Here is a 20632-nt window from a genome sequence, read left to right as displayed (position 1 = left end):
ACAATATGAAGTTTTTAGAATTTTAGAGCTGATGCACAAGGGAGCTTTAGGATTATCTAGTTCATCTCTCACTATATGTAGGAATTTTCTCTACAACATTGGTTTTTGAATTTACTTTTTGAACTCCAAATTATCTTTTTCTTTCTAAAATAAAATCTTATAAATAAATAAGGAGCTGAATCTGCCATGTTTTTAAAAAATGTTTATTTTTGAGGGAGAGAGAGTGCTCACATGCACATGGGGAGGTACAGAGAGAGGGGGATGTAGAGGATCCCAAGCAGGCTCTGTGCTGACACTAGAGAGCCCAATGTGGGGCTCCAACCCATGAATCGTTATTTCGTGACCTATGCTGAAGTTGGATGCTCAACCGACTGAGCCACCTAGGTGCCCCTGAATCTGCCATGTGTTTTTTTTTCTGTTTTTCTTTTTTCATGTTTGTTTGTTTGTTTGTTTAGAGAGACAGAGAGCATGAGCAGGGGAGGGGCAGAGAGAGAGGAAGAAAGAAAATCCCAAGCAGGCTCCACGCTGTCAGCTTAGAGTCCAACATGGGGCTCAGTCTCATGAACTGTGAGTTCATGACCTGAGCTGAAATCAAGGGTCGGATGCCCAACTGACTGAGCCACCCAGGCACCCCTGAATCTGCCATGTTTTAAAGAAAGTGATGAAAGACAAAGCTTCTCCACCCTATGTCCACACATCAACTTGAAGTCTTTCAGGCAGAGGAACTGAAAATCAAGAAAGGCAATTTATTACAAAGTTAGATGATAAAGCCAAACTTAATACATTAGAGTCAAACTCCAAATGCATAATTTTAAAGACGTTTGCTTCTCTGAGTAGTTATAACAAACAATGGACACCTTGAAACTGCTTACTTCTGATGATATGAGGGCTTGGTTTTCATAGGCCTATTTTCAGAGGAGCCCTGATTTCATGAAGGAACCTTAGGGGCTACTATGGGTAGGGAGCCTAGTGGTGAGGAATTCCTGGAGTACTTCTAGTAGAAGTGACTTCATTATAAATTTTTTGCATATTTGGCTTTAAGACTAAGATTATGTTTGGGAGGAGAGTAGGTGGTAGAAGTAATGGCATTATGTGTGTATATGATTTGAGAAACATAGGGTGAGAGGGTCTACTACCAAATAAAGTATAAATATCACCGCTCATCATTGCTTCCAAAGTTTGGTGCTAGGCTGGCATTGTGTTACAATCTCTTGGAAGTTTGATTAACATATTAACTTATTAATTTAAAAATATTAAAAGTAAATAGTCTGTTTTCATGTACTAACTGATTTGGTCAGGATCTTGGTGGGAGACAGATGACACATTCAGACAAAATGATTGGGGGAAGTGTAGTAGAGGATGGGTTGCACTAAGGAAACTCTAAAGGATAAGACAGTACTCTGTTGTGAGCAACACCTACTGTTGTAGATGTCCTGATAGGAGTTGTGGCCTTTGGCAAAGGAACATGGCCCACCAACAGGATCTGGTAGGAAGGAACCAGGTGAATGAATACCTTGACCTCATTCATGCTGTACAGTGTCCTATTGGCACCTCCCACTGCTAAACTGCACTGGAAGACTAAGAGAAGAGAGTCCGTTGTTGTAGCTCATGAAGTTTAGTCTCCTAGGGCACAGAGTATGGTGAAGATGGATGAAGAATTGATCTGGAGAAGAAGACTAAAAGACATTTGGCAGAGATCCAATGTGGCTTTTGTGTGCCTTTTGGTGGCATCTTTCATCTTGCAGAGGGTGTTCCTTTTAGAAGATAATGTTTTAGTTTGGATGCTTACTTAGGTGTTGTCATAACATTTATAAAACATTCCTAAATTCTAGCCACTTTTATTATCCTGGCGCTTCTCTGCAAAGATCTATGTTATGACTGGGAACAAATGCACTTCCTGTATCTTTGTCTTTGCTTTGCCTGAACTGACCTTTCTTTCTTCTCAGCCTGGAAAATTCTAATCTCCTCTTAAGATCTAGGTCAAATATAATTTCTGCTGAAGATTTTCCTGTAACTATCGTATTCTCTTCTGACTAATCTTTATTCCATTTCTTCTTTGTATACAATATTCCATTGAACACATGCTTAATTTTCTTCCAGCTCTTTGTTTTTTTTTTTCCCTCTCTGATAGCTACCTTTCTCAGGTTTTTGTTCTTGTTTTTAAAGTCCTTGCTTTACACACTGTTTGACATTTATTGGGGATTTGTTGACTCAAAGAAGTTTTCTGATGTTCTTGGGTTATAGACATGCTACCATGGACAGCCACCAGCAACAACAGAAATTTGATGAGCACTTTGAACAGTAGGTCGGCGGGTCATGTCATCACTTAAAGTGTCCTTTTTCCTTATTCCCTCAGTTTGTTGGAGTAGAAGGTCTTCAATTTTGGGGATAGAGGCTAAAGAAGAAAGCCCAGATTTTCTAAAAGTATTAATTACAGTGATGTAGAGGATTAGACTTTTCTCTAAATCCAGCATTTGGTTACTTTCTTCTTTATTTTGTCAGCCTATGTGCACTATTTCACTGTAGTTCTCTGAACATCTGACTGGTACTTAACAGAGAAAGTAGCATTTGAGGCTTCCCCTTATGAAGTACTAGTTTCCTCACTTATGAGAAAATCTTGTTCAGTGTGCTGTATCCTTAGTTGAATCATAGGGATGAAAATGTATGAGACATGGGAGTGGAAGTAAGAGAAGTCAGTGTTCCGTCATTCTCCCCGCCCCCGCCCCCCCCCCCCCCCCACTTTCTTTCTCTAATTAGCCAGTGGGGAACTGTACTTGAGGGCAATAAATCTTTGTTTTTCTAAGTGGCATTGCAAGCCAGAGACTGAGTAGGTTAGTCTAGGAATTGCAGCCCCAAACATTAATGCATATCTTTTGGTGTTTCTGAGTGAGAATAAACGAGTCAGGTGGACCACACAGAGATGAGGCCATAGGATACATAGCTAATTATACAGATTAGGATAGGATTTCTGAGTAATTTTTAAAAGTGATTCATCATTAATGGATTAAAAAGAAATGAACTTCTCTCCATTTCTTCCATTCACATAAGAGTATACTTCCTGGTCCCAGGTACGTACATACTGCTGTGCTTTATTGTTCTTAAGCATTTTACAGAATTAATCTCTTTAATGGAATTACCGAGGTGTGTTTCTTTCTTGAATGTCTTGGAGAAATACCTTTCTTTCCACCAATTATCACTGTAATTTAAGATCCATTTCAGGAAGGGGAACTTCTTTTTGTGGACCTATGTTACTTATTATTTATGCCATGCCTGATCTCTTAAGAAAACAATTCAGCAAGGCCACAGATGGTCTACAAGTTCCTATGATTTGTCAGAAACTCTCTTCTAGAACAAAAGGTAGAGGGTTAGAGTAGACCCTTTGTTAATGTGCGCATACTAACTGGAATGGAACTAGGAGAAGATCAAAAAAGGGACCAGAAACTCCAGTGGCTCTGTTGTGGTGGCAATGGGATAGCTGTCCTGATTTTTAAGAAATGGAAAGGAGGAAATTAGTAAGTTATAGTTAACAGTAAAATATCAAATTGAACACTGGTAAGTAGCATCCAATATAATGATCATCCAAAACACTGACAAATGAGAAAAAGGCAAAGGATCTGAACAGTAGACAGATTTATTGGTGTCATGTAAGAAGAACAAAGGTGTTAACAAGGTGCCAAGTGTGCTACTTACAGATAGCTGTGAGTAAAAGAGCTACACAAAGTGGGAATCAGGTCAGATTATTGAGTAAACTGGAGAACTACCACAATCAAGTGGGGATGAGATCAGAATAACTCAAGCGAAAAAAAGAAGAGATAGTTTACAAAGACATTTAGGTAATGGAAAAATTTGTCACATTTTTGAAACTGTAGATTAAGGACATCAGTGTATTCTGACAGAATAAGAGGTTAACAATGGCCAAATTCAGAAAGGAAGACATTTGTGTGTTATTTCCTTTCTGTTTATAGGGAAAAATAAAAATACCTTGACCAGTTAGGAAAAGAAAGGCTTATTTGTTGTGATGCCTTTAATAAAACAGAGACAGAAGGATAGAAGAGGTAAGGGATAAGAGAAAGTCTGGAAGGTACTGCAAAACTACTTGTGTTTAAAAATAGAGGTTTGGGGTATATGGGTGGCTCAGTCAGTTAAGTGTCTGACACTTGGTTTCGGCTCAGGTCATGATCTCACGTTTCATGAATTCGAGCCCTGCACTCTGTGCTGATGGTGTGGAGCATCACTCTTTCTTCCTCTCTCCCTGCTCCTCCCCCACTCACATTTTTGCACTCTCTCTCTCAAAATACACAAACTTAAAAATAAATTAAAAAAAATATAGGTTTGATTGCCAGCATGTTTGGACTTAGGTTAATGAGTGATGTTAGAAAAAAAAATGGTGATTGCACAAGTCCTAGGGGGTATACATTATAATGGCATACATTTATTTATGTAAATCAGCACCCTTCAGTAACTATAAATCATTGATTAGTTATTTGTCAACATTGTAGTCACTAGCATTTAATCAAATTTAATTCAGAACAAGACGAAAATGTATTATAATAATTTATTTCCCCTTTTTAAAAAATATTAAGATCAGGCTTTAAATTTTTTTAATGTTTATTTATTTTTGAGAGAGAGAGAGAAAGAGAGAGAGAGAATATGAGTGGGGAAGGGGCAGAAAGAGAGGGAGACACAGAATCTGAAGTAGGCTCCAGGCTCTGAGCTGTGTCAGCACAGCCATGAGATCATGACCTGAGCCAAAGTCAAATGCTTAACTGACCAAGCCACCTAGACGCCCTAATTTATTTCCCCTTTTTAAAAAAGACTGTTACTCAGGAACTTGGTTCTCTTCCATTCGGATTGAAGTTTCTTTATTGGCTATATGGAGATAGTAAAAATGATGGTAATATTGAAAGGATAAAAATTCCCATTTTGACTTCTGTATGACATGTTAATATGAATAGCAGGATAATGAGGCTTGGTTGTTTATTGCTATGAAAATGTTAACTTTAGGGTTATGACTTCATTGCAAATGGAGGTATAACATTATTTAGCTTGATTGTCTTTGCATAGCAATAGATATTTGTATATTTGTATGTATATGTACACATATATATCCAGGTCGTGTTCACTGATGCATTATACCTCTATTCCTTACCTAATAGTTTTACATTTAATTGTTCCTTAAAGACTCAAGGTATCCACAGGGTGTTTTGAAAAATATGGCAATAGTTTGGGAAGCCTAAGAGAAAATCATGCATACCACATTGGAAGGCTCAAATGGATTTAAAATGATAAAGGTGCCTTACAAAGGGACTGACCTGGAGAATTTTCAAGTGGTGCTGTAGCAACAATAAGAACAACACTTTATCTGTACATAGACTTTGCCACATATTATCTCATTTGTTCAACATTCTTTGAGGTGGATATTACAGTCATAATGGTACCATTTTTTAGGTAAGGAAACTGAGGCTAAGAGAGTGACTTGCCAAAGGTCCTAGTTAGTATGCAAGACGTGTGAAAGTCTGAGATTCTATCCTATTTATAAGTTAACAAACTAGTCTGTTACTGTGTCATGTATAGTGGCAGAAGCCACAGATTCCTGAGTTAGGACAGAGCATTGTAAGCTTCATGATGATTTGAACTGCTTCCCAATTCTCCCGCTTCCTCAGTTCATGGAGGCAATGCAGGTAGGCCTGTTACATGGATGTCTTGCAAGCCATAGGGCATTGAGAAACACAAACTTGGGGATTCACTGATTTGATAGTAAGCAGGAGCAAGCTACCTCTTTGTCCGGTGGAAGGTATTATCCCTAAAGGTTGCTTGCAGTAAAATGCAACTTTGAGAAATAATTCTTTTTTTTTTTTAATTTTTTTTAACATTTATTTATTTTTGAGACAGAGAGAGACAGAGCATGAATGGGGGAGGGGCAGAGAGAGAGGGAGACACAGAATCGGAAGCAGGCTCCAGGCTCTGAGCTATCAGCCCAGAGCCCGATGCGGGGCTCGACCTCACGGACCAAGAAATCATGACCTGAGCTGAAGTCGGATGCTTAACTGACTGAGCCACCCAGGCACCCCAAGAAATGATTCTTAAAGAGAGCAGTCAGGCTCTTGTATTCTTGGCATACCCAGCAAGAATGTGCAAGGATGCTCTGGTCTCATGGTGGATTGCCTCCTCCAACAGTATGTGGCAGAATTAGACTTTAAACTCCATCTTTTTGAATTTGATGACTAAAATTCTAGCTGAACAGGTAGCACCTATAAGCCCCTCACTCCCACCCCCATATATTTATCTTCTTCTTTTTTGGTCCTATCAAGAACATCTTGAAACTAGTCCTCTTGGCTTATTTGATATACTCAGTTACTGAAACCAGTTATTGTTACTATGAAGGTAGGAACAGAAAACAGCCCAATTTAAGGAAAACTTACTGGTCCTAGTTTCAGAATCTCCCCTAATCCTTACTAGCTACTGCCACTGCAAGGAGCTGTCTTTATGTTTTTATTAATGAAGTTCCTTGTTCCTATGGCACATGTGTATTTGCTATAAAAGTTGAAGGGAATGATAGAAACCATAAAGAAATAAGGAACAAGTGGTGTAACTAATGGTAGATATAGGGGAAGAAAAGGTTGTTTATTGATACTTCTTTTAGGTCAGGATTTTTCTTTCTTTTAAAGTTTATTTATTTTTGAGAAGGAGAGAGAGAGAGAGAGAGAAGCAGAGAGAGAGAATCCCAAGCAGGCTCCACACTATCAGCATGGAGTCAGACACAGGTCTTGAACTCACAAACCATGAGATCATGACCTGAGCTGAAATCAAGAGTCAGACGCTTAACTGACTGAGCCACCCAGGTGCCCTAGGATTTTGCTTTCTTTTTTTTTTTTTTTTTTTTAAATTTTTTTTTCAACGTTTTTTTATTTATTTTTGGGACAGAGAGAGACAGAGCATGAACGGGGGAGGGGCAGAGAGAGAGGGAGACACAGAATCAGAAACAGGCTCCAGGCTCCGAGCCATCAGCCCAGAGCCTGACGCGGGGCTCGAACTCACAGACCGCGAGATCGTGACCTGGCTGAAGTCGGACGCTTAACCGACTGCGCCACCCAGGCGCCCCAGGATTTTGCTTTCTTAAAGGAATAATTAAAATAGAATTTGAAGTTAGAAAGGACCTTAGAGATATTAAATCTAGGTTCCCCATCTAGAAGATTCAGACATAGAATGGTTGAATAACTGTTCAAGATCAGGTTTCTAGTGACAGAATAAAGTGATGTAGCAATGTTATTGTGATAGTCACATGCCTGGTAGTGAAATGTTCCCCCCTTAACTAGAGCAGTTTATAGGATTCAGTTAATAAATGTTTGTTACATTACTTTGTTTTTATAATTGAAGAAGACCTATTATCTGTCCTCAATTCATTTACTAGTAGAGCAATAAGAATTCAATTTGATAGCTACTATTCTAAAGTCATGTACAAATTGCATAGATTAATTCAAGCTTGGGGTGGTCAGGGGAAAGCTTTATAAAGGTACAGATGTTTGAGCTAGGTCTTGAAAAATGGTTTCTGTGCAGAGAGATGGAGGTTTGGCATTCCAAGCAAAACAAAAACCACATACTTTGGAATGGTGAATGAAAGTATATAAGTTGACCAAGAAATGATCAGTGGTTGGATGTAGCTGGATGTAACTAGAATTGAAAATGGAATGACAGGTAGAATATAGATTAGGAAAATATTAGATACCATGCTAAATAACTAAGACATTATGGGGAGGAAACACTGATATTTTAAAGGAAGTTGGCATATGAGGTGCAAAAGAAAAAGATTGGTCCAGTAATCAGAATGAGTAAAAAAAGAAGAGATGTTATAGAAGCCAACTGCAGATAAAGATTTGAGAAATACGATATATGAAGAGTAGCAGAATATGCCACCCCAAAGTATGCCACTTTGACATAAGGATTATTTTGAGTGGAAGGCAATTAAAAAAAAAAAAAGCAGATAGAAGGAAAGATCTCTGCCCTCCTCCTATTTGTCTAAAAGCAGGACATAAATTTGTAAAGGTTTTCCCCCACCCCTCTGGAACAGGAAGGACCAAAGTTAGTCACTAGAAATGGTAGCACAGGAGCCTACATAACAAACTTAGCTAGTTAGCCCTTATCTTCCATTAGTTTCTTCATACTCTCCCACTGTTTGCTGTCCTAGAAACTCAGTCCTTTTTCCTCTGTTAATATGCTATATAAGTGCAAGTTCTAACCACTCTTTGAATTATTCATCACTGAGTATTTCCATATGTATGCATAATAGATATGTAAATAAACTTGTTTGTTTTCCCTTTGGTGACTACCAAGGGGAGTAGTCTTTTCTCAGTCTAATTTACAGGACTGCAGCCAGTAGAACCTAAGAGGATAGAGGGAAAAATTTTTTTCCGCCCCTGCAAGTTGAAATAGGGTCAAATGTTGAAGAGAGGTGAGGTAGGATGAAGACTAAAAAGGGTCCACTTTATTTAGAAATGACAAGTACCTCTTTCTGAGCAGTTTCAGGAGAGTGTGAGAGCAGAAGCTAAAAGGCAACTGTATGTCAAGGGAAAAATTTAGATGGGGGAAAATGGAGATATTTGTTCATGTACTTTTATCTTAAAACTAAATAATGAACATTTGTATCATATTCTGTTTCAAGCCTTGAATTTTTACAACTAGGTACAATAAATACTTTTCTGTTTTCTGTATGGCTCTTCATGGGTTTTCCCTTTCAGACCCACCCATTGGTCATTGGTCCACAAAGGATAAAGGGTCTGTACCTCATGCTAAGAAAAAAAGCACATTCTCTAGCAAAACTGTAGCTATTTTCCATAATTGCCTTACTCTGCCTACATTCATTTCCAATGCATCATTTTTTAAAAAAACCTAAATAGAGATAGATCATCTCTATTAGCAAATTAATATTATAGGTAGAACCCACATGATTGTTGGTCTTTATAATATAATGTTGCTATATACTATGAGAATATCTTACTCTAAATATTTATGACATAGGTTTTATGCATAATTGTTTTCCTTTAAGAAGCAGTTTCAAATGTTATCTACTTATATAATACACATTTTGAAAAACCTGCAAGGCTGTGTTACTATTTCTTAGTGTTAATGTTAGCCAAAATGTTAACACTGATTATGTCTTAGTGTTGGGATTAGATGAATGTGTTTAATGTTCTTATTTTTATATAAAAATACTAAGAAATGAGGTATTTCAAAATATTTAATAAATGTCAGATTCTGTTTTTAGTCTGTTATTTCCCAGAAGGGTTGATATATTTTGTTTGTATATAATTTCAAATTATAGTTTTGAGATTGAAATTTGTAGCTGGGTGAATTTCAAACTCTTCACATTATTAAAGTAGGTGAATTGGCATGGGTTAGAACTTCATGGGAGAATTCTTGACTTGAGTATAAATTTAGGGAGTTGTAGAGTTTAAAATACTAATATCTGAAGGGGAATTGAAAGGGTGAATATATTTCTAACCTTTGAAGTATAGTCAACCTCCAATTGTCTACATGTGTAGGAGACTATCCCCTTCTAGGTGGGAGTTTCTCAGACTTGCCAGGAAACTGCCATTTGCCTGGATCCAGCTGAAAAGAATTCCACCCAACTTGGTGGTTTTTAAAACCACTCTCCCCTCCCATGCAAATGGGTGGAACTGCACATCATTCATGCTTCAAACACAATCCTCCTTGCCATTAGCAAGGATAAGAATCAGATGAATAGAGTTTAGGAGATTAAGTTCTGAATGGTATTGACATTCTAAAATTGGCTGTCATATCTGCAATTCAAATAGCATCTGCATTCCTTTGTTATGTTAAAATGAAATTAAAAGTATCTTAATAGCCAAATAAGTTAGCCTATGGTTATAATAATTTACTTAAAATTAATGAGGCACTGATTTCAGATAGTAGCCCAGTGCTCATTTTCATTTAGACAGTTTGTGTTTATTTTTATCTGTTTTATTACATGGGATTTGTTAAGCTTCACAGAACTGCTATAAAGAAGGGAGAGAGCAGAGTCCTGGGGGCATGAGGTCTAGAGAGAAAGCCTGTGTTCACATATGACTTTATGTTGGAATGCAAGGAGCAAGAGCTTTCCAAAGATGTGAAATTTAAATAGAGACTGAAAACATGTGATGTTCAGGCTGGAAAAGGAGTTAGGAATTGAGAGGCTGGGGAAGTGTCCAGGAGAAGAGAGCAGTATATTTGAAGGTAGAGAGAGCATAGCTTGTTAGTAAAACTGGTTAAAAATAAGCCATCACTGCCACCACTATCGACAACCAAATCCTTTATTTCAGAGAGGAAGCATGGCAAGAGGAGAGACCGCAGAGGGATTTAGGGATGTACTGAATGATTTTAAGCAAGGTAGTGACCTGATCAACTTCATATTTTACAAATATCACTGATACTGCAACATGTAGAACAGATTGGTGGGGGAAAGAATTGACATAGGCAGGCTAGTGAGGATACTTGCAATAATCCAAGTAAGAGATAATGGTGGTGTTGATGGGGAAGGAAAGAAACTGGTGGGCTCTTGACTATTTCAGAGATAATTAATAGTTCTTGGAGATCAATTAAGTAGATGGAATAGGAAAGGGAGAGTAATTGAGGTTGACTCTCCTGTTTTTAGCTTGGCAGCAGTCAGGATGGTGATTCTCCAAGGAGGTTGGGGATTTTGTTACAGTTTTCATACCATGATTGGATGAAGTAAGATAGGAAAAAAAGAGTTTGGAAAGAAGAGACCACTCATCAAGAAAACATGGAACCAGGAAGCCAAAGCTACTACTACATTAGCTGTTTCTGGTTGTAGCTTCATGTAAGAAACCCCTTTTTAATTTGTTATATCATTTTATTTTTATAGCAGTACATAAATATTATTTTCCTTTCCCCCTTTTTAATAATACAGTATCCTGCAGTCAAATAGTGTTAGATCTAAAAGAAACCTTGGAAATTATAGTTTCTATCCCAGGTGAGGAAATTGAAGTTCTGAGAGAAAGACTGCATGATAGCTGTGGAGTGACAGAAGTAGTTAAATCCAGATCTTCTAATGGCTACTCTCTTGTTCTTTCTACAGTATCTAGCCAGCTCCATGTTGATTATTGTGTTCCATTAAAACAAATAAGTGAAATTGAAGACTTGATGAAAGAAGAATAGCATTATCACAGAGGAAAGAAAAAAAATACATAAATGTATTGTTAGCACATTTTTTTTTTTGTAGTATGGAATTCTATTTTAGATAACCAAGGTTGCAGAAATTCAGTCCCTTCTCATTATTATCTTCCCTATCATTCCATTGACCTTCTATCCCGATGAACCTGAAAGGGTTAAAATTTAGGCAATCTGGACTTATGTTTTGTTTTATTTCTATCTAATAAATTGATGAACCCATTCCACTTCTATCGGCCCCATTTAAAAAAAACAAAAACAAACTCAGATCTCAAAAAATAAGAATGTGGAACCAGATTCCTTTAAAATCCTTTCTTTGGTCTGTCTTTATCATTTTATGTTTTCCATTGCTGGTTGTCTTTACTTTCTCCTTAAACTGCTTCTCTTTCATCATGGCAAATAGGAACCTTTTAAAAAACCTAGGTACAGTGAGTGATGTATATGTCCAAGATAGATTAAATATAGATTAATCTATCTATAGATTAAATATAATAGGGCCATATTTTGGTTTGTTCTGTTAGCAACATATCACCATCTTTACTTTTCTTCTTTGAAAATAGGCCTTGAAATCAGAAAGAGAAGCAGAAGAGGAGGGTCCTAGAATCTGGAGCAGATGGGGGTGGGTGTAGGGTGGGTATAATGCTGTGGTTTTCCCAATAGTGGGAGGATACCCTAGGAGATGTGCTTGATGATTCACTGGGTTTTGGAGAGAAGATAGTGGAACTTCTGTTTGTATTCCTCTTTAATTTCTTTCTTTACAATATTCTGCTTTTGTGTATATCATAATACATGATATATCAATACAGTACATGCATATCATTTATTATGAATATATATACATATATGTTGTGGTAGTGTGCTTCCGGATGTTAAGCTGACGGAAGGAAGTGGTTAAATAAGTTTGGAAACCATTGGTGAGGAATTTGCAAAAAAGACAAGTCAAGGGCATCAAGATAAAGATTATATTTTTAATTTTTCACTTTTGGGTATTGTCTTCCCTGGAAATAAAGAGAAGAAATTTAAAACAAAAACAACAAGACACAGCATTTTGGAGGCAGAATTTATTTAACTGAATCTTTACCTATTACAGACTTATGGAAAAGTGTTCACCCACAAAAGTATTTAATTTTAAGATTAATTTTATTCTTGTTCATGATTTTTGGGGATTGTCAAGTAACTCGTTCTGAAATAGACTCAGTATAATTTAATTTATTTAAACTTTTCAACTGAAGGAACAGTAGTAGATTACATTAGTGTTTTAAAAATATTTGACTAGGGGCGCCTGGGTGGCTCAGCGGGTTAAGCGTCCAATTTTGGCTCAGGTCATTATCTCCCAGTTCGAGAGTTTGAACTCTGTGTCAGTCTCTGAGCTGTTAGCACAGACAGATCATGTCCCGCTTCAGATCCTGTGATCCTGTGTCTCCTTGTCTGCACTCCCTCACTTGTGCTCTGTCTCTCTCTCTTTCTCAAAAAATAAAATAAATAAAATAAAATAAAATAAAATAAAATAAAATAAAATAAATAAAAAATAAAAAAATAAAAAGATTTGGCTAAGAATTTTTAAGTCCTTTTTTTTCCCAGTTTTTTTTCCAATTCATTTTAATTAATTTTTTTCCCTGATTATTTCTCACAGAATAAGACCACAACTTGCCAAAGAGAAGATTGAAGGATGCCATATTTGTACATCTGTCACACCAGGAGAACCTCAGGTCTTCCTAGGGAAAGATAAAGCTTTTACTTTTGATTATGTGTTTGACATTGACTCTCAGCAAGAGCAGATCTATACTCAATGTATAGAAAAACTAATTGAAGGTTGTTTTGAAGGATACAATGCTACAGTTTTTGCCTATGGACAGGTAAGTACCAAATTATTTTCATAGAAGCTGTAACTTCGCAGAAGTGTCAGTTCAGTTGCGTTTTTAGTTTTGTTTCTTTAAGTTATATTATTACACTAAGCATGCATTTTTCTTTGTTCTTTTATTCAGACTGGAGCTGGAAAAACATACACAATGGGAACAGGATTTGATGTTAACATCATCGAGGAAGAACAGGGTATTATTTCTCGTGCTGTTAAACACCTTTTCAAGAGTATTGAAGAAAAAAAACACACTGCAATTAAAAACGGGCTTCCTCCTCCAGATTTTAAAGTGAATGCCCAATTCTTAGAGGTAATAATCTAAGTGTGTCATTAGTTTCCTTTTACATCTTATCCTTAAGACCATAGCCCTTATGATTTTATACTCCCAGTTTGTAGTATAGTATTTGACACTTAGTGCTTGATAAATGACATCTGAGTAAACTAATAGGTAGTAGTAATAGGTAGTAGTAACAATAGATAATAAGTAATAAGTATTCATGTTAGTATTAAAAGTTATAAACACTTGACCAGTGTTCATACAATAAAACAATTAATATTGTTTATTTCAGACTCTATCTTATAATTACTGTTATACTGTAGGTAGGCTCACAAAGCTCTGGGAACTCAGTGACTAAAAAGGAGGGAAGGTATGTGGAATAGTGAATTCAGGCTGTAGCACTAGCTGGGCTGCAAAAGCTGGTATTCCTGCTAGGATGTCCACAGATTGGGGCAGGTTTCGATTAATTTAGGGCAGTCTAGTGTGGTGGGAGGGACATGACAGTAAGAGGACATCTAGGATTTGAGCACTATTGCAGTTAGGTGGATGGCAACATTATAATTCTAGGTGCTCGGTCCAAAGAGGCTTCTAGTCTAGTTCTAGTCTAGATTACCTGAGCTAATCATTTTGATCATTAATTAAATTGTTCAGCATTATATAGCACAAAATAGAAAATGTAATTCAAATTTAACGTCAGTTATCTTACTGCTGGTTTTAATGGACATCCCAATTTAGTAAAAACTAAGAATAATGTAATTATTTACATTATGTATTTCTGCGAAAAGAAAGGTAATAAATAGTGGAAAACAAAAAGACATAGCGTTCTTGTGTCTTCCCTTTCACCCTCCAAAATGTTGTTAGGCATTGTGACTTTAAGTATATCATTAGAAAAATAGGTATATGAATCCTCTTCTAAGGTTGTGGTTCAATCTTCTTAGCCACTATTAATACAGAAACACTAATATTGCTGACCTTGGAAAAATACTAAGTGTTAATTTTTAGATACAGTAAGAAATGTGGTAGGGCAACAGGAAATATTTTTAACTGAAGTGGTAAAAATTCTTAGAAATTTCCCTAAGCTTAGGATTTTTCTGCATTTGGTATTTCTAAGTTTACTTGTATTTATAAATATTTGTTTATCTCTTGCAAATGATTAATAGATCATTTTAGCTAGTCTTCAACTCATTAGTCATGATTAAGTCATTTACTTTTCTTACTCTTATAAAGAAATCTGGCACTTATTTGTATTTGTAATAATAACACAAATTTTTGTTTGTATTATATTTATTTTATTTATTTATTTGTATTATTTTTATGTGTTATTTTAGAGAGATGTTATTATGAAGACATTCTAAGATATGTTTGAAAGATATGCACTGTATGTTAATAACCATGAGGCAATTTCTGCTGAAATTAAGCTTATAATATTTTTTGTAGCTATACAATGAAGAGGTTCTTGACTTATTTGATACCACTCGTGATATTGATGCAAAAAATAAAAAATCAAATATAAGAATTCATGAAGATTCAACTGGAGGAATTTATACTGTGGGAGTCACAACACGTACTGTGAATACAGAATCAGAGGTGACATTTATGTTAAAGTTAAAATAGAGCATATTTAATTTTATTTGATATCAACTTTATTGCTAGTTTGCTTAAGATCAGGATATGAAATTTATATCCTTATATGTAATATGGAGTTAAAGTCTTGTCTTTTCCAATATTTATATCCAATTTATATCAGGATTTTATTATATAAAATGTCACAGTTACGGTAAAGTCAGTACATTTATCATAGCATCAAAAGAATCTAAGACAGAGAAAGTTTTCTTTCACAGACAGAGAAAGAGAGTTAGATCATTGAAGGTGGACAATGAGACCCCAATTTTTTTGTGCCTTTTGCTGCTACATATGTAGGACTATATCATGGTTCCTAAAGGGAAACTATTAAGAAAAATTACAGAAAAAATATTTCAGGAGAGGATACAGAAGGGCCTAAATAATTCAAGTTGTTGCTCAGTTTGTTCCAAAGTGTTCTTCTGTAACAGTTTTGGAATAGAAGCTGCAAATGTCAGCAAATGACAAACAATGGAATCTCAGTGTTTTCTCCTATTAAAAAAATAATACACTATTATACTATAAAGTTCAGCTCAAAAAGTGCCTGTAACTGAAATAATATGAAAATCATATGGTAGGTTGGGACAGTAGCTCCGATTTCTGATCATATGGTATCATGTTTAAAGATTGTTCAAATAAAATCTGTCTTTCCCTTTTCCAGATGATGCAGTGTTTGAAACTGGGTGCTCTATCCCGGACCACTGCTAGTACCCAGATGAATGTTCAGAGCTCCCGTTCACATGCCATATTTACCATTCACTTGTGTCAAACCAGAATGTGTCCCCAGATAGATGCTGTGAGTTTTTAGTTCTAATTTCTTAAACTTGCAGGCTTCGTTTTCCTAAACATCCACATAAATCCCAGGAGAGTACACTTGAACCAAATTTAGTTTGGCTAATCGTTCCTTTTCCTTTTTTTAATTTTTTTAAATTAAAAAAAAATTTTTTTTAATGTTTATTTTTTTCCGAGACAGAGAGACAGAGCATGTGTGGGGGAGGGGCAGAGAGAGAGGGAGACACAGAATCCGAAGCAGTCTCCAGGCTCCGGGTGGTCAGCACAAAGCCCGATGTGGGGCTCGAACTCACAAACCGTGAGATCATGACCTGAGCTGAAGTCGGACGCTCAACCGACTGAGCCACCCAGGGCGCCCCTAATAGTTCCTTTTCCTAATGAGGTGTCTTTGATCCTATTCAAACTGAAGCTGGCCAACTGTGTAAGATTTTGAAATAAAAAATTGGTATGTGTCTGCAGCAACCATAAAGCAAGCTGTGGCTTTATGGTGATGGATGTAGTCATCTGAGACCCTTTCCTTTTGAGGACTGTGTATTACAGGTTTCTCTTCATCAACATAAACAAAGCCTCAGTTCATATCAGCTGGTTTCTGACTGTCAAGCTCCTTTCTACCTTTGTCTAGGCTTCTAATTGCCAGTAGATTTTTTTTGCACTTACATTTATTTGGCTATTTGCCTATTTTTCAATATTATATGTATTAGAGGTATATTTATATTTAACTTATTTAATATATAATATGTTTAATGAGGGCAAGGTGGGGTTGGAGGATATTTAGTGTCACATTAATAAAATATTTTTTATTATATTCCTCAATTGCAGGAAAATGTGACTGACAATAAGGTGATTTCTGAATCATCACAGATGAATGAATTTGAAACCTTGACTGCAAAGTTCCATTTTGTTGATCTGGCAGGATCAGAAAGACTGAAGCGTACTGGAGCTACAGGCGAGAGGGCGAAAGAAGGCATTTCCATCAACTGTGGACTTGTAAGACTGAGACTACAGCTTTGTGTTGAGAATATATCAGGGCTTTTCTATTGTCCTTTCCCCTTTTGTAATACATAATACCCAAGTGGAAATCCTTCATGCACTGAGCTGAGAAATGAAAGTTACAGTAAACTTATAAACTTAGGAGTAATGTACTGAATTCTGATCTCCTCACATTATAAGCTTTTTTTCTTCAAAACATTGCTAATTTTCAGGGCGCCTGGGTGGCTCAGTCAGTTAAGTGTCTGACTTCGACTTGGGTCATGATCTCACAGTTTGAGAGTTCAAGCCTCATGTTGGGCTCTGTGCTGACAGCTCAGAGCCTGGAGCCTGCTTCAGATATTCTTTCTCTCTCTCTCTCTCTCTCTCTCTCTCTCTCTCTCTCTCTCTGCTCCTCCCTGACTCAGGCTCTCTCTCTCTCTCTCAAAAATAAACATTAAAAAATGATTAAAAAAAATTATAAAAAAAAAACATTGCTAATTTTCATGTGTGTAAATTAGTGGGGTTAAGTTTTATGCCATATATGCAGAAAAGAATACATATAGTGAAAATGATTTTTAAAATTCTTCCCACCTTTAGGGGCCCCTGGGTGGCTCAGTCGGTTAAGCGTTAAGCATCCGACTTTGGCTCAGGTCATGATCTCACAGTTGATGGGTTCTAGCCCCATGTCGGTCTCTGCCGACAGCTCAGAGCCTGGAGCCTGCTTCTGATTCTGTGTCTCCTTCTCTCTCTGCCCCTCCCCCACTTGTGCTCTGTCTCTCTGTCTCTCAAAAATAAATAAATTAAAAAAAAATTTAATTCTTCCCAACTTTAAAAATTTATTGTCAAAATTAATATTTTAATATTCAGTATTAAAGTTTTTGCTAACATTTATGACAGTCACTTTATTTTTGGAATTACAATCAATTTTTTTTAAAGTAATGATTGTTTTTAAAATGAGAACTTCCCTAGATTATATAGGAATTAGTTTTAATACCATGCCACCTAGTGGTGTTTTTGGTTGCAAAGCACCTTGTGTGTGCTAGCATAATGCTTTTGTTATATGGAAGAAAAAGTTTTAAGGGCAGGTTTTTGTATAATAAATCTTTTCCTGTTGACTTCATTATAAAATGGACATTTGTTCCTGTATAAATGTAATAGCATCCCTAAATTTCTGTGATGTAGACAGCATCGGGTTCTGTGTTTTCTGCATTGTTTCTTTCCCTCCCTTCCTACAGCTGGGGACTCCAATCAAATGGTCCTATTTTGCTAGTAATTGCAGCCCCTTGGTGTGGAAATTGACAACCAAGGCTGAGTAAAGAGAGCCAGACCTCCAAACTCCCAACACCCAGCTTGATGCTTCCATCATATGGTTGAATGTTGTGTGAAAGGGAGTCACCTGGATCCTGGACTTTGCGTATTGATCTGAATTTCTTAGGAAATAAATACATAGTGGAATTGCCATTTGTGGTGTCCGGAAAAAACAAAAGTCGTTGATCTCTTTTCCTGTTTAGGCCACTGAAGCATGTTCAGATGTATCTGGTAGAGTTCCAGTGTGGCCAGTGGTTAGAACTGAAGCTTCTCTGGAAAAGGGCCTCTAAGACTCAATGTAATACTGATGTTGGTCTCTGCAGGATCCACTGGCCCTGACAAAGACATGGTTATGGCTCTTTGCCTTACTGAAGGCGGGTGTGACCAAAGTGGAGGACAGTGCTTATGCTGTAGGTGCTAGTTTAGTTTTAGTGCAGTAAGAAAAACAGTAGGAGCGGCAGGAGGTGTGACTAGACAGTTTAATAATTTGACCTACTTTTAAAATATTGGGTGCTTAGCACATAGATTCATTGTATTTCTTAAGACAGCTATACTTGTGTTAGGAACACCTTGTTCAGAGAAATCATACTGATATTTTTGTTATGGTTAAAGAAGATTTTGTTTTACCATAAGGAAGCTATATTACAATAAGAACATTTCATGAATCTGTTGAACTAACTAAACACTTTATTTCTTCATTGAGTTGAGAACAACTTGAAACATGAATTGACAATTTTCTGGGGATACAACCTGATGCTCTTATAATTCTAGGGATGGTTATTCGTCACCAATTTTATAGCATTTCTATTTTTAAAGAAAATCTCTGAGTAGAAGTTTAAGTATTTGTGAGTTACAGGTATATTATAGTCTAAATTTTGAGTGGTGTCAGTTTTTAGTAGTTAATATAGAAAACTTGGAAGTATACGTCATTTTTCAAAATACAAATGTGAAACAAAACCAAACATAGATGTTCTCAGTTCTGTCTCTGCATTATTCTCTATAAGCTTTTTTATTTAAAGGTGTTATAATTACTAAAATTTTATCACTTTCTTCTCTCTCTCTGTTTTAGTTGGCACTTGGCAATGTAATAAGTGCACTGGGAGATAAGAGCAAGAGGGCCACCCATGTGCCCTATAGAGATTCTAAACTGACAAGACTGCTGCAGGATTCCCTCGGGGGGAATAGGTATGCAAAAGTGATTATCCTCCATATTCCTGAATTTCAACTACTCATTAATTTTAAAGTAAATTTGTAAGTTGATTTGTGACAATCGTTTTTATTATAAAGCAAATTAATAGAATGAGGAACTAATAATTTGTAAGTACCTAAAATGCGTGAGTCCTTTTGTATGTGGTTATTTCACAGAATCCTTAATAACATCCCCTGAGGTAGTGTTACTGTTCCTATTTTACAGAAAAGGAAATTGAAATCCAGAGAGGTTGAGTCATTTATTCCAAGTCACTTGGCTTGTAAGCCTAATAAAATTTTGTTGAAAAGTAAATGCTGTCTTTTTTTTTTTTTAATATATGAAATTGATTGTCAAATTGGTTTCCATACAACACCCAGTGCTCATCCCAAAAGGTGCCCTCCTCAATACCCATCACCCACCCTCCCCTCCCTCCCACCCCCCATCAACCCTCAGTTTGTTCTGTTTTTAACAGTCTCTTATGCTTTGGCTCTCTCCCACTCTAACCTCTTTTTTTTTTTTTTTTCTCTTCCCCTCCCCCATGGGTTTCTGTTAAGTTTCTCAGGATCCACATAAGAGTGAAACCATATGGTATCTGTCTTTCTCTGTATGGCTTATTTCACTTAGCATCACACTCTCCAGTTCCATCCACGTTGCTACAAAAGGCCATATTTCATTCTTAAATATGAATGCCACGTAGTATTCCATTGTGTATATAAACCACAATTTCTTTATCCATTCATTGCCACGTAGTATTCCACTGTGTATATAAACCACAATTTCTTTATCCATTCATCAGTTGATGGACATTTAGGCTCTTTCCATAATTTGGCTATTGTTGAGAATGCTGCTATAAACATTGGGGTACAAGTGCCCCTATGCATCAGTACTCCTGTATCCCTTGGGTAAATTCCTAGCAGTGCTATTGCTGGGTCATAGGGTAGGTCTAGTTTTAATTTTCTGAGGAACCTCCACACTGCTTTCCAGAGCGGCTGCACCAATTTGCATTCCCACCAACAGTGCAAGAGGGTTCCCGTTTCTCCACATCCTCTCCAGCATCTATAGTCTCCTGATTTCTTCATTTTGGCCACTCTGACTGGCGTGAGGTGATATCTGAGTGTGGTTTTGATTTGTATTACCCTGATAAGGAGCGACATTGAACATCTTTTCATGTGCCTGTTGGCCATCCGGATGTCTTCTTTAGAGAAGTGTCTATTCATGTTTTCTGCCCATTTCTTCACTGGGTTATTTGTTTTTCGGGTGTGGAGTTTGGTGAGCTCTTTATAGATTTTGGATACTAGCCCTTTGTCTGATATGTCGTTTGCAAATATCTTTTCCCATTCCGTTGGTTGCCTTTTCGTTTTGTTGGTTGTTTCCTTTGCTGTGCAGAAGCTTTTTATCCTCATAAGGTCCCAGTACTTCACTTTTGCTTTTAATT

General features: G+C 36.7%; 1 protein-coding gene across 8 annotated transcripts in view; it reads left to right on the top strand.

The window, feature by feature from the left end:
* KIF21A (kinesin family member 21A) overlaps positions 1-20632 on the top strand; it is a 150869-nt gene that overhangs the window by 64300 nt on the left and 65937 nt on the right. For all 8 annotated transcript variants that reach the window (XM_042992105.1, XM_042992102.1, XM_042992101.1 and 5 more), the window contains exons 2-7: positions 12818-13040; positions 13170-13352; positions 14757-14906; positions 15601-15735; positions 16551-16718; positions 19078-19193. In XM_042992105.1, the coding sequence (XP_042848039.1) occupies positions 12818-13040; positions 13170-13352; positions 14757-14906; positions 15601-15735; positions 16551-16718; positions 19078-19193 (975 nt within the window). The remainder of the gene's footprint in view (positions 1-12817; positions 13041-13169; positions 13353-14756; positions 14907-15600; positions 15736-16550; positions 16719-19077; positions 19194-20632) is intronic.

The sequence above is a fragment of the Panthera tigris genome, chromosome B4, assembly GCF_018350195.1.
Source record: "Panthera tigris isolate Pti1 chromosome B4, P.tigris_Pti1_mat1.1, whole genome shotgun sequence".
NCBI classification, from domain to species: Eukaryota; Metazoa; Chordata; class Mammalia; order Carnivora; family Felidae; genus Panthera; species Panthera tigris.
Note: the sequence above shows the minus strand (reverse complement) of the source record. Positions and strands in the feature narration are given on the sequence as shown.